Source organism: Falco cherrug, chromosome 8, assembly GCF_023634085.1.
Source record: "Falco cherrug isolate bFalChe1 chromosome 8, bFalChe1.pri, whole genome shotgun sequence".
NCBI classification, from domain to species: Eukaryota; Metazoa; Chordata; class Aves; order Falconiformes; family Falconidae; genus Falco; species Falco cherrug.
This window is the reverse complement of record NC_073704.1, coordinates 49,449,945-49,465,294: the sequence shown is the minus strand read 5'-3', so window position 1 is coordinate 49,465,294 and position 15,350 is coordinate 49,449,945. Positions and strand designations below refer to the sequence as shown.

Sequence of the window (15,350 nt, the reverse complement as noted above, 5' to 3'; positions counted from 1 at the left end):
AGAATTTCTCTCAAGGTTGCTTTTTTGCATCAGATGTTATAGTCAGATTTTGACGTCAATACAGGATGCTAATCAGAGTGAAATCATCTGGGCTTGTAATGGCTGTTAAAATCTACAGAATATCATTAAAATGTTTTACTGTGTATGTAAAACAGGTTAATTAAGCTAATATATTCATAATTGGTGTGTATTTGTAGACATCTATGCCACCAGCAAGCAAGAAAACTTGACAAACTTCACTTTCATGATGAGTTTGGTAATTTTGACATGTGTCTAATGTTGACATGCACTCTGCGTAGGTCAGAAATTGTGGGGCTAGCAGGCTTCAATTCACTGCATTTTTTAAATATATATTTTCTATTTTGACTTTTTTTATGAGTCTTAAGGCTAGTTTGCTAATACGGCTAGAACAAAACTAATCAGTTGAGCTGGCTTTGTTAGAAGTCTTCTACTGATGTTATACATGATTAAAATTTGCATTTTCATAACTTCATCTGGAGCTCTTATTAAAAAAAAAAAAAGCCAAAAAATCTCTAGAGTGAAGTGCACTCGAGAAGCTCATTTTTTGGACTGTTCAGTTCATCGCTTTAGACTAAACCACAATATTTCCAATTAGTAGAATAAATATTAGAAGGCAGGTTAAAATGTACTCCTAACTAGGTGGGTTCAGGTTAATTTAGTGTCGATGAAAGAGAACTGGCTTTTTTAATGTCAGACTTTTTATATTCTTTTTAAACATTGCCACTAAATGCTTCATTCCTTTAGAAGCATCCAGTTGGTGATACCTCCTTACCTGATGTTGTTGGCTTCTCTTGCTGCTGGCCAGTTATGGCTTAACTGGGGGTGACAGAGAGCGTCTCCCTCTTGCCATGCTCAGTGTTGCTGTCTAGCCATTGGATGAAGATATAGCTCAGCCTTTCAAAACCAAATTATTATTATTTTTTTTTATTTGATAAGCTCTAGGAATAAATGTTAAGTAGAGCCCAGCTTTGCTTTCTGTAGGTGTGAGCGTACATCCCATATCCAACAAAATGCTTTAACAGCTCGGTGTGAGGCTGGGGAAGGCTGATACAGCTAGGTGAACCAGATAGATTTAATACTGTATTATATTGTGGAATTTGGAAAAAAAAATATATATATATATTAAAAAATCAATCCAATTCATATCTTAATTAATAGAAGACAATTAAGTGTGTTTATTATTTAGTGTATGAACTTCCAGTGTGTAGCTGAATTGTGATAGATACATAGAGGAAAAGGACAAAATATAAACCGGTTTCGGACAAAATAAAACTACTGTTTTAGAAACACAGATCTCGTTTCCCTGTGAATTAAGAAATTAATTAAATAATTGGCAGTTATCCTGTCAGCAATTTCAGTCTTTGTTCTTCATTTTTAGCTAATGTAATGAAGCTAAAATCACTTTGCTTTTCAAAACCTTTGAAAGCCTTAGAGACCAATGAATATTTCCCTATATTTTTTACCATCCTGTTCATTACTGTAGGAAACAAATACATAAGCAGAAATCAGCCAGCAAGTCTATACTTTCTGAGAACCCTGGGGGACTCCGTGTGCTTTAAAAATGTATGAGACTGTCCACTGAGTTGTTATTAACTGCTAAAGGTCACATGTTTTGACATTGTTCCTGAAAGTTTTGTCTTTAAACCAAATGACCTCCTGATTTTGGTATCAATGCACGCTTTCTTCTTGAATATGATGAAAAAAGGTAGAAAACAATTACAATGATTCTGAGGTCTGTCTTGGTTTCTATAGCAGACATCAAACGACCCATCTCACCAAATGTAAAAATGCAAAACTGGCGACGAGGTTTCGTGTCACGTCGCTGGTAGGTTTGTGTTCTTTCAGGTGATCCTTATCTGTAAACTGTTTTCCCAAATAATTGCTTATTTTCTATGAAATAGGAAACTGTGTGAAAATGAGAATTAAAACTCCTGTTTCTGGGAAAGACTTGTGCATGAGAAAATTAGCTTTGTAAGAAAACCTTTTTTCATGGAACCAAATGCTCAACTTCAAAGCTTACACTCTGGTCCTACAAATATAAGGTTAGATACATAATAAAGCAAGTCATGTCATTAGCAGTTGTCATGAACTTTACGTTAACCACATAGCTAAGTGATTAATATTTTGGGACCGAATGAGTAACTTAAAATTCAGAGACCTTTACTACCTTTGTTTTGTGTATATTATCCATTTTAACTATGTTCAGTACGTTTTAGGTAAGTCTTCCTAGACCTGCGCACCAGAGCGCTCTCTCTGTAACTCATTACAAAGGCTTGGCATACAGCATAGTATGATTTTAATTTTTATTTTTTTAATTGCCCTTCTAGGAACAAACTTCACCCTTGCAGAGCTAGGGATCTGTGAGCCCTCCCCCCATCGCAGCGGCTACTGCTCAGACATAGGAATACTCCACCAAGGCTATTCCTTGAGCACCGGCTCTGATGCTGACTCAGACACGGAGGGAGGAATGTCTCCGGAGCATGCCATCAGGCTGTGGGGAAGGGGGATCAAATCCAGGAGAAGTTCCGGTCTGTCAAGTCGCGAAAACTCAGCTCTCACACTTACTGACTCCGACAATGAAAATAAGTCAGATGAGGAAAATGGTAGGCCTTTTTCTTCAATATATTCTTAATGCACATGTATGAGAATGTGATCATACTGAAAAATACATGAGTATTCTTTAAAGTTTGACTGAGGCTGCCTTTTAATGTTGAGGGTGTTTTAGCATCAATATCAGGAAACTATTACATGTATATCTTACGATAGATATTGTGTTTTATCTTAGAATTTACTTTTCACACAGTGATCTTTCACAGAAGTTTGTGCTCAGAGTACATTAAACTTGAGAATCAAAAAGAAATCTGAAATAGTTTCTCATATACTATTTTTATAATCAGCTTGAAGTAATATTAACAATTACAACATGCTAGTAGCTGTAAAAATGGTACTAGTTGTAACAATCAGATCTAATTTTTTGTGGTTTTCCATGTTTTTGAAATTGTAAAAAAAATAAAATGTATTTGCTGTTTGCTTATTGGTAAGTACTGGGGGCTTTTAGAAAGCAAAGCATGCATCAGACTGAGGCAAAGCAATTCTATTTGGTACTGGTTATTCAGTTCATAGAAACGAGACTTTAGACAGTGCAACAATAATTTCTGGCAAAACACCTAGACATTGGTTGATTCTTAAAGTAAACTGCAGTAAGTCAGCTGTCCTTTCAAATGCCTTTACCCAGATTCACGTTCTTCGTACGTATCAGTTAAACATTTTTACCTGGGCAATTTTCTGGGCTCACATATTTTTAAATCGAACTGAAGAGGAAAAAGAGGAAAAATGGATTTGCAGGAATTTATCCTCCATCCTGCAGGGTGATGAAGGTGCAAACTCAGCTTAGTTACAAAATGAACTAAAGGTTTTGATAGTTGCCATTCTGAGAAGGTGAAGAGAAATCTTACCATTATACCCTGAGAGCAATTATTCAGGCAGCTGATCCTAGCTAATGAAACCAGCTCTCTGCTACGCATACTACTTGTGATAAAACTTAATTTGTTACGTTGGGTGCCTCTCAGAAGAGGATTTTCTTAGCTGTTTATCTTAGGCTCCTCCTCATACTTACTGACAGTTCTCTAGGTTTCAGCAAAATGAGTGTGCCAGGCACTAGATACACAAGCAACAAGGCAAGAGTGAATTAAAGTTCTTGTATTGATAGAAAAAAGTTCAGAAAAGTGCAATTGATTTTGTTAGTAACAGCAGTCTTTTTTTGTTGATTTAAATTGAATCTTCAAATAATATCTCCTCTGCGTAGACATAGCAGGATACATTTCTTTCTCAAAGCCAAAGAGGAAGTGTGTATTTACTAATAATGGTGTCTACAAGGAAGCCAGTATTTAAAAAAAAAAAAAAAACAAAACAGTGACTGAGTAATTGATTTTTCTTTTTTCTTTCCTTTCTTTTTTTTTTTTTTTCCTACTACTATTCACAGAAAATATGACAACTTACATTGACTTTAGTATAGTTTTGATAAGGCTACTGTGCATAACTGCAATTAAAAAACCTGACTAATGACATTCTGGCGTCATGGAACGATTTGGATTCATTTCTGTAGCATGAATTCCCTTCCCTGAAGGTGATTGTCTCCATTTCAGTGGAAGCACAGTGCCACACCTTTTGTCTGAGAAAATTTACTCTCAGGACCTACTTTCATAATACTGTCACAGACATTGATAAAAGAATGAATCTGTTTGCTTGCATTTTGTTTTCTTTCTTATAATGAGCAGATTGTTAAATAATCGGAAATACAGTGCAGTGAATCCATTGTGAACAGGTCATTTTTTCTAACAAAGGTGTTTATAAGAGAAAAAGGACGTGATCAAACAGCACACAAGAAGCAAACCAGTATGTGGAATTCATTTTTCCTTGGAAAGGTTTTTGTAATAAGGGTTTCTGTATGTTTGGTTGTTAAAAAAAAAAAAAACCGAAACAAAACCTAAAAAAAACCATGCAAGTATGAAACAACTATTATATACAGAGACGTGTTAACTTCAGTAAACTTTTTAGTCTTACTCTCCCACAAATCCTGGTTAGCTCAAAAATCAATGGTTTTTCACATCACTGATTTTATGAAGTTTTGGGATGCATTATCATATAGATTGACAGTTGCCCCACTGGTTCAGCACCACAGTGTGGACACTTACAAAACCATCATTAATTTCTCACGCTTGTGCCCAGCAGTGGTTTCCTACATAATAAACACACTGTCCTTCAGAAGCAAATCGATAACCCGCCTAGGTATTCATCTTGAAGGGGAAGTCACAAGAAATCTGTACTTCAGGAGAAATGTGCTCTGTGATGTGGTTTCGGATTTGCAGGATACTAGCATAAAACAAGACGTGTCTTGGTATGAGAGTTTTATCTATTTATGCCTAACCTTGCAATAGCGAAGGGAACTCATGATGCATAGACAACTGAATTTATTTAAAGTACCATTGACGCTTTTTCCCCAATACAGTTCAACTGTTGTGTTATAAAACAGTCGTTCAAGTCTGAAAGGTGATTTTTTTTTCATTTATATCAAGATGTTATCGCAGTATCTATCATTGTGCTTTAAAAAAAAAATCAAACCCTAACTTTCACTTTTCTTGTAAAATTAAATCTGTTTTGTACTTTTAGTACCAAAAAAAAGTAGCATAGACAGAGGAGGCTTAATTTCTAAAAAATGCTCTAACAATATGATTTTCCTCCCATTCAAATCTATTTGACAAACCTTATGACCATTTTCTGCACTTCTAGATTAAGTATGATTTAATTTTATCATAAATTAGAATTCTGTGAACCTTGAAACGTAGCTGGTTTGAAATGCTTATAGATAAATTGAAATAATGGAAACACTTTGTATGAGAAAAAATGGAAATAACATATAAATTCGATGTTTTACTTTGTATACTAAAATTCTTCCTAAGAAAACACTTTATTGACAATCCAGTTTGAAAAGCAACACTTTTATTTTCACAAGTCTGATTAGTTTCTAAATTCTTATTAATTCACAGCTTTTACTACTGTCTCGATCTGGCCGTCTCTTCTGTAGAGATGGCAACGTGAATATATAACAGCACGTGTCACCAAATTGTTATTCAACATGATGTACTGAGTTGTGACATTTAAGTGAATAAATCTTTTTGTGATACACACAAATGTAAAAAGTCAATTAGCACTATAGAAACAGAAATATCAGGTCTGATGTCATATGCCAGCTTTGTAGAGATTTATTTGTGGGGACTCGCAGGTACGAAGTATAGGGGACATACGAGAATTCCTGAATGCTTATTTTTCTTTTCCTTTCATTAAATTCTGTAGGTGTTTACTCCAAAATATCATGGAAAACTTTTCAAAAGTAGTGTTTGTCATCAATTGTTATGTGTTCTTTCCGAAGCCTACAATATTCTTCTTTCCAGGGTAAAGCTTAGGTGCTGGTTATGTTTGGGTAGTGACCTTGAAGCAAGTACACTTCCAGGGCTTTAGTATTATTACTATTATTTTTAAAAGGAGAGCAGTTCTTTTTATTTTTATGTTGAAAATTACATTCTTCTCAAAAATACAAACTATTCTTTTAGTAGTATTCTACTGTTGTAGAATAAAGTAACTTTCCATTTAAAAATCCATGAAAACAGAAGACTCATAATTAAGAAGGATTTATGCACAGGACACTTTTGCAACAGATCTGTAGTCTTCTCTTTCCCTGGCTTCAGGGTTACCGAGTGACCAGTTACACAGGCTGTTAGGGAGGCAATTAAATTCAACTGACATTACGCAGATGACAGTGAAAAGCAGAGCAAACCAGTAATCCAGAAGAGAAGACATAATCCTAGATGGAAGAACGGAGAAGGGAAAAGTAGTGTGTAAACTCAGAGCAGATCTCAGTAATATTTCTGAGTGCTGAAATCAATTCATAGACCCAAAGAAAATCTGCAAGGAGGCCTTTCAGTTTGATGTGAATCTAGGTCATGTTAATTCTCCTGTTGTAAAAGAGAAAACATCTGGAATTATGCTGGTGACATATTTGGTTTTTGGTAGAAGGTCGTTACCTGTAACACTTTTTGTATTAGTATTGTTATTTTATATAATGTATAACATCACTAGTAGTATGTGACACAACAAAAAATGTTTATCATGAGATTTGTTTCTGTTTTACATTTGTGTGTCAGAAAAACAAACATGTCTTGGGGGAGGAGAACTCCCAGGACTGAAATCATGTTACTAAAATAACGCCAAACCAAAAAGATGATCAAGGAATGCTTTTATCTTAGTAGTAGGATTTCTGAATGGAGTGGCAAGACAAGGATGAATGGGAAGGAATAAAGCAATCTCAAACTTCAGCAAAACAAGGGAAGTGTTCAAGGTCATGCTGTGGTAACCTGTGTGTCTGTTTTAAAGAAATCCCCAATAAACCACTGTGATTTTGATAGCTCTTTGTAGGTAATGCCTATGGAAAGCAAATAATTTTGAATGTACAGAACCGTTTCTGTGTTGAGAGCCCAGCTGTACATTTTGAGGTGTGGAAACGTGGTGCATTACTGGAATGAACCTGGAGAGTCCTGACACTGAATCTGGTAGTGCCATGCACTTTCCCTTTCCTTATTTCATCTCCTTTTCTTCCGGGGGAAGACCTGCCGTACTCCACTGGAGCCAGCCTGCCTCCAGCACCAGGTGTGAAGGTTCAAGTCACGTGGAAAAGTGGTGTAGGATGCTTCACAGATATTTTCAGGTTCAATATCCATCAATATTTGCTATGCTAGACATATTTTTGACAAGGAATTCTGTTATTTTTTTACATTTCTTTGGGGTGTGGGTTTTTTTTGTTTGTTTGTTTTGTTTTTTTACTGTAGTAATTAAGGCTGAATACCAGACAATACCATGTCTGCATATCCCTTATTGGGGGGTGGGGTGGGGGTGGGGGGAAGTGCCATGAATAAGGTAACATGAAATTGGGCAAATTGTAAGATAAAATATAAGATACTGTATCTATGTCTTGTACTTCTGATTGAATCTTATGAAAAAACAGGGAAATTACATTTTCTATTCTGCTTTTTCCCTGCTATGAAATTTTCAGTGGTGATTTCATATACTAATTTCTCAAATGCACATGTAAAGTAAATCTTAAAAAGGCAAACAAAAAAAAATATCATAATTCAAACTGACCTCATATTTTATTGTTGCTTCAATTTTATGAGCAGTATAATCTGAGCTTTTCCTGGGATGCTGTTGAATAACAGACTTAGACTTACAATAGAAAAGGAAAGATATTATTGCATCGGAGGAGTTTACAAAGAGGCACCAGACAGATGGCAGCCGAGGAGTTTATTTTCTTATTTTTACTGTTTTAATTTTGACATGTTGTTCTCAATATTTTATTACTTTAATTTTTATTCAGCTTTTTATTTCACACTTCATAATTTGCAGAGAAGGTTATGGTGAAACTGTGATTCTAGTCTAGAGAAGATTTTGGTTTTGTTGTATGCATGCTAATGTCCCTGAGTGTCCCCAGTTTGAAAGGAGAAGGTTTTAACATTCCTAGTAATAGAATTCTGTTTGGGTTAAAGAAGTGGGAGATTAAGCTTCCTTCCTAAATATTCCCACTAAGAAATATTCACTTTTTCCTTTGGGAAATCCTTTGCTTGTTAAAATGGGGTGTTTAAACAATGGTGATACAGTAGAAGCAGATCTGTATAGTCTTTAATTGGGAGGGGAGGGGGGGAAGTCAAGATGCCCTTCTCATTTTGAGGCAGTATATCTGTGTTTCGTGTACCAGGAGAAGCAGGGAAGCTGTAGCCTTACTGTGTATTACATTGGAGAGTGCTAATTTCAGCTGTTAGTTCTGGCTGGGAGCGTTGCACCCATTTCCCTTCCAGGTCCACCCAGGTAGCTTGGAAATGGTAGGAGGGATAGACAGGAGAGAGGAAGAGCTGCCGTGGTTGTGGGATCTGTTCATAGCTGGCAAAGTGTCCAGATGGTCCCATGGAAATGATGAGATTTAAATGAAATGACATATACTCAGAAAATGGAATCGCGTACGTCATACATCAACTAGACTTCTTAAGAAGGAGAGCTAGGGAGGTTAGCTCGTGCATGGGCATGCTTCATCTCTTCTTTAGGAAGGCTTGTAAAGTACTTTGCAAATGACAAATTTAGAAAGTCATTAAGCATAGTATCAAAGCTCGGTTGCTTAAGTGGATCCAATTTTGATGTGCTCTCAAAACCTGAGGGCACTTCTGATAGGAAGTGGTTTCCTAATGAGGGAATTGACTAGCAGGAATGACTTTTAAAGGCTTAACTACACATCAACTACAATTTTGTCCAGGTAAATGTCTTATGCATTCGGTGCAGGGGAAGGCTAGGTGATGGGGTTAAGGACCAAAGATGGATATGTAGTACTGGCAAACCTTAAAGCCTTGTGGAAGGCAGGAATATGAAATGACAGTGTATAAAATCTTAAACATTTGTTACAATTTTAATATAACCCAATAACACTGCAGTGTAGGTTGGCAGGGTGATGCAATGGAAGTAATGCTAAACATACAGGTATGTTGAAAGAGCTAAATAAATACTATCTGGAACACAGTGTTTGGTGATATCCTAGAGAGTAAGGATGCAGACATGGCAAGTGAAAGCTCTTCTTAGGTGGTCTAAAAAGGTAAAAAAAATGCCATCATGATATTTGGTTGCTTGTAGCTGCTATTGAATAAGCAATTTGGCAGCCATTAGGTTTTACATTCAGTTCAGTGCTGACCAGAGCAATGTACACCAGGATCTCAGGTTTTAGTCTCCCAGAGGTATATGTATTTCTAGCCCTCATGATTATACAAGAAATTGCTGGTATTAAAAAAGAAAACAAAAACAAAAACAACCAAACAAAAAACCCCAAACAAGAAACCACCACCTGAAAAAACCCCAAACAAACAAATAAAAAAAAAATCCCAAAAAAACAAACCAAAGCCCCCCCCCCTCAATCTATAAAAACTCCAGACCTCTTATGCATGGCATGGTGAGGTCTTATATCATGGGTGTTCGTCATTTTCTTGTCTATTCACTTGAGTCAGGGCTTCTGTGACTGTAAAATTTGTGAATTGCCATTTCTCCAAGGTGTTGCCGATTTCAGCTCAGCAGCCTGTGCCACGCTCTGGCTGGGGCCAGGATCGTTGTGCTGTTTGTCCACACAACATACAAGGAGCTGGCTGAAGCTTGTCCTGGTTTGCAGCCTCTCTCTGCAGAGTGACTTTTTTCGGTTATATGAATGCCCCCTCTATAATTGCATGAATCAAGGCAACTGGGAATGGAGACCTGGGAAATGAAATCCAGTATTTAGCCAGGAAACTGAGGAAAACAGAAATACAGGCTGGTGCATTAGGGCTACCTGGGAAATACTGCAGCAGCTGGGTTCATAAATTGCTGAGGCTAGCTGCCTTTTTCCTGAATTCATAGGGAAAGAGCTTTTGCATGCAGCTGTATCTACCTCATTGTGTGAAGGTCACGACATGAAGAACTTTAAAAAAAAACACCTCAAAATAACCATGAGATTTTTCAATTAATATTTTAATTATGAGCTTTTCCATCTACTAGAGAGAAATGATGAAACTATGTTAAACAAGAACTCCATTACAGCACATTCTTCAGTTTCTCAATTTTTAGTTTTAGTAAAGCAAACTTAGATGATACAGGTCACCCAGGTAAGCAAGCGGCAGCGCCTTTGTTCAAAGTGGAGCTGAGTTAGAATAATGCCTTTTTATACTTTTCTATAACAGAGATGTGTATCTGATAATGTTAATCCAGCTTGGTAATAAATGCATTGTGAAGGGCTGATGAGCGATAAAACCTTCGCAGGCAGGTTTGCCTCTATGTACATGGTGTTTAACAAAATTTGTCACGGTGAAACAAAAAAACATATGTATTTCACATTTGCCTTGTAAACTAAAGCACGCGTCACAGGAATCCATACACTGAAAATATTTTCTGTCTTCCCTTTCAAAAGACTTTGAAATTTTACCAAAAGCCTCCTCTAAATTTGTCAAGGCAGATACTGGCACCCTCTCTCATGTAGCATATCCTACTATTAATAATCTTCCTAATTACAAAGACTTGGATATTTCACTGATTAGTGCATAATCAGGTCAAGGTACATACTGTTTTTTCTAGTTAACCCTTCATTTATGCAACTTGGCCTGAGTCTGACCAATCAACTCTGATAGTCCATTGAATGCCTGTTTGCTCTATGTGTAAAACTACACACGTATATGATTACTGTATCTAAATATTTCATTTGATACGCTTTGTGTTTAAATTCTGCACACGGTTCTTTTCAAGTAATCTGGCAGCTTGTTGTAGACAATGTATTTGAATCGATTGTTCATGTGAGGTTGAAATGTAACATTTTGTTCAGGTAGAATAGAATTAATCCTCAGTTAGAAAATGGATAGGCAACTATAGCTTAGCTCTATTAGTGCCAAAGTTTTTAATATGCATCTATTTGAATAAAGAGAACTTGTTGAAAACTAAATAATCCCATAATTACTGAGTTTCAAGAGAGATTATTATTATTATTACTTTACTCTTTTATTAAGAAAAACTTTTTTTCGCTTAGCTCTTAAGTAGCAAATGATAAAAATGTGCTGTAAGTTCCATTCCTTAGGTCAGAGGAGAGGAAATCTGATTCATGAGTCTGAGTTTTAAGTTTGTACCAATAAAGTTTTTTGTACGTTAACTTTTTGCAGGAGCTCCTGGCAGACTTGGACCTTTTTTGTGGGATACTATAGGAGCAATCTGGAAATCAACTGTTTTTACTTTTAATTTCATTATATTTCACATGGATTAAAAAGAGCTTTCAGCTCTGTTTAAGCTTTCCCACATTCTATGACAGCCTCCTTCCTTGCCACTGATAAGGGAAATACTTATATGTATTTGTTCAGTCTTTCTGTAGCATTTGAAATTGCTGACTCTGACGTTCTTGCTTGAAGAAGCTATGGGGATGAGTGGCAGTGCTTCAGAAAGGCTGACATTCTGCCTTTCAAATCGAGTGAAAGATTTCTTATGAGCAGCTGTTTGTCCACATCCAAAACACTTGCCTGTTAAGTCTTTGGCTCGCAGACCTCTCATCAATGTTCTTCAACGTCTCAAAAGCTGTTGGTAGCACTACAGAGACCATGCTGAAATCTTAACCATATGTGAACATGAAATCCTATCTATGATTAAAATAGAGGACCAGTTTTCCAATTTATAGTTTGGCTATCTGATGGTTAAATAACATGAGATTAGACTACAACCCATAAAAGGGAGCTATGATGATACTGGAGAGAGGGAAGCATTTTGAAGAACTTGCCTTTTTAGAAAAGTGTCCTGCTATGGAAGGCTAGTTATCATTGTTCTTAAAAATAACCGCCTACATTTTGCAACTTGCTGTAGGAATGCTTTCCATGTAATAGGTTTACATGAAGCAGTTGCTTTAAATGTTTTTCCAGGCTGAATAATTTATCCTATTATAATGTGTTACTGTTTGTCACCAGAGGGTGCCATTGCTGTGATCTTCCACACTCTTGTGCTAAAACCCACTGAATTTTGGAAGCGGTACTGCTTCATAAGGGTACCTCTTCCATTAGTGGTGTGAAGCAATGGCAAGAAAAAGTGGTTTTATGGAGAATAATTTGCACACCTAGCAGCGGAGCTGTGTGTAGATTCAATTCCTCAGCTGCTGTTGCTTTCAGAAAATCAAGCTGTAGTTGGAACAACCAAGTCCTAAAAAGGGTCTGTTGCCTAGTTATCCACTTGGCTTTTTTACGTAAATACATTTAGCTAACAACACTTAACACTGTATTGTGTACTAACTCTACATAACTCATTTCTTACCCCAAAAACAACCTCAGGTTTCTAGGCGCTCGGTACTGAGCGGTAGAACAATGCTAGTGTCAGAAGAGGCAGTTTTACTTGCAAGTGAAGTAGCATCAAGAGGTATAGTTACTAAAAAATACGTTGCTGATGCACTCTGTGCTGGGTCCTTGAGGCATCCAGTTGAAGGTCCCTTTCCTACTAGAAAAAAATTGTAAGTGCCTTAGGCCTGTACATACTGTCAGCTGCCCGCCCCAGCCTGTGGCTGCACACTCGTCATCCCCCCGTGGGTAGGTGATGGGATCTGAGGGAGGGCGTTACGCCAGCTGGACTCCACGGAACTTGGTTGATTCATGGAACATAGCAGAGGTACAGGTCATTCACAGAATACGTCAGATTGTATTTACACAATATGAACTCTTATTTATACCTTCTGTCCTTTGGTATTTTCTTTGTGCTCCCAAATATACCATGTAGCTATCCAGGTAAATGAAAGAAGAATATGAGGTTATCGAGCTTCTTTTCCTATAGGCTAAGATGGAAAAGGAAGCTTTGGTAGGTTTTTTACTTTTGAATTTTTAAGAAACATCCTGGTGTTATTGAGGGCCTTCAAATAACATCTCTGGGATACATTTTACAGCTGAGCAACAATTCAGTGGAAAGGATGACATTTGTAATTTCTGAAGTTGTTATAAATACCTTGGAAGTCACCGACTGTTCGAGTGGTTCTAAGGCGTTCCAGTAGCGCGTTACTGATACAGAGAGGAAGACTGTTCAGTTGATGGAATTGTATTTGCCAGGAAGTTCAAGACGCCTGTGGAAACTGATAGTTCCTTGCCATGTTTGCCCTATTGAAACTGAGATACCATCTTGTAAGAAGGCATAATATCATTCAATTATAACAACATGCCTGTAGGCAAGGCACAATATGTGAGCATCATTTGTTTGCTTAGAGCCATGACTGTCATTCAGAAATATTGAAAGGTAGCAGTTGGATTTTTTCACACAAATGGTTAAGGGACTTTTCTCAACATCAAATTAGCGTTCAAGAGTGAAAATATAGCTTCTGTTTCCTCAGATGCTGAGCTGTAAGAATGAGTAATCACGATTCCTGGGGGATATAGTTGTGGGTTTGTTTTTTTTTTAAAAAAAGAACCACACTTGAGTGGTACTAGATAAGAAATGGGTTTATCAGTTTTCCATAGATATTTCTATGTAGTAAACTTGAAATAAGATGAATTACAGTGAAGTTACCCCTCTTTCCAGTTTTCTTTCAAAAGAGGGGAAATATTTTAGAAAAGTTGTGTGCTATTTTTGTGTCTCCCACGTAATGCTATAGCTTTAAGCTCTATTACACAGAATGAATAGGGAAAAAAAACCCAAGCGAATGAATGTAACTGCTTAACAGAGTGGAGTTTGTCTTCTGTAGCACACTTGGGTTTTTTTCTTTTAAACTTACTATTCCTAATTAAAGCACATCAGTAACATCCTAAAATGTTGTTTCTGAACGTTCTGTACAATGCATATGAAGAAGCTGTGGGGTAGGAAGGATTAGGTAAAGGCTGAAATTGTCACCTGCAGTGCAAAAAGATGAGTGAAAACAAGTAGTGGGACATGAGGTGCGAAGGAAAGAGGAGTCCAAGGATGTTGCAGAGAACTCCTGAAAAGCTTAGCTTTAGGGCAGCCAGCAAAACAACACACCTGCGCAAGGAAGTAGTAATCTACCATCAAAAATGTTTTCACTTACCGTGTGTGTAATCTGCTTTTCAAAAAAACCCCAACACGCTATAGCAATACGGAGAATAAGTTTTGATGGTTTTCATCTATATATAAATGCCGATGTTCCCTTTAATAACCTATTTGACTATAGCAAACCTTCTAAGCTGTTGACCTTGAAGGCTTAATGCATCAGTGAATGCCCCAAGATTGCTAGGGATTGAATACTTGTATTTGCATTACGTGTTTGTGAATGAGACAAACATATGGAGTTTGGCTTTCTTTCTCATTTTTACACATTTCATAGTTATTTCTAAAACTAACAATATATGTAAATAATTTAGTTCATTTCCTTCCTTTGCAGACTTCTCTACATTTTCATTTTATTATTATTATTTATTATTATTGTGAAATAATAAACCTTATCTGCCCCGTTCTGTCAATATATCCCTGGGTAGCTGCTCAAAGACTCCTTGAGTCTCAATCATCTAGATTGATTTGTCGCCTCTAATTTTCTGGCTAATTACTGCATACTTCAAGACCACTTCTATTGTGATACTTAACCAGGTTGTATTCTTTGAGATACTTTTATTTCTTGACCTGTAATTTGACTTCCCTAAGAGTATCTGAAGATGGGTACCTGTATGGAGGTTAATTCAAAATTTTGGGATTGGATCGTGCTCCAAGCCTGTCCTCTGTCTGTCTCAATCAGGACTCATTGTCCTCTCCCCTGTGGACTCTATATTTGTGGACTTAATGAACGTTCTATACATAACGGGCCACTGTATCGGCTCTCTTAGATGACAGAATGTCATCTAATCCTGTCAAATTAATATTTCTGTTTTTAATTTAAAAGCAGAATTTCTCCTATGTTTTCAGATTTTTGTGTGGTTTGAATTAATTCATTACATTTTACTTTCCTAGATATCAGGACAGATGAAGGCAGCCTAGTGTGATTACAATTACGATATTTTGTGTGTATCTTTTTTTTTTGAGAGAGAAAAAAGATAAATACCTGTGCTCAATGTTAGAAGACTGACGTATGACCTCAGCAGGCAGACATTAATAATCAGTGTTTTCTGTCTTATTCTCAGTCCAGCTGTTTTGCTTAAGACCCTGAGAAAACATTGTGGGAGCAGTTGGTACTGCCACACTCAATTGAAGGCTAGAGTTGCGGGGGGAGGACCTGAACAGAATTCTGAGGACTTCACAGTCAGCATCACTAAAAAAAAAAATATTGTACA

The 15,350-nt window shown here is 36.7% G+C and overlaps 1 protein-coding gene across 5 annotated transcripts in view; it reads left to right on the top strand.

The window, feature by feature from the left end:
• The window catches only part of TENM2 (teneurin transmembrane protein 2), a 698,234-nt gene that overhangs the window by 201,738 nt on the left and 481,146 nt on the right, over nt 1-15,350 (top strand). For all 5 annotated transcript variants that reach the window (XM_055717811.1, XM_055717810.1, XM_055717809.1 and 2 more), the window contains exon 4: nt 2,349-2,624. In XM_055717811.1, the coding sequence (XP_055573786.1) occupies nt 2,349-2,624 (276 nt within the window). The remainder of the gene's footprint in view (nt 1-2,348; nt 2,625-15,350) is intronic.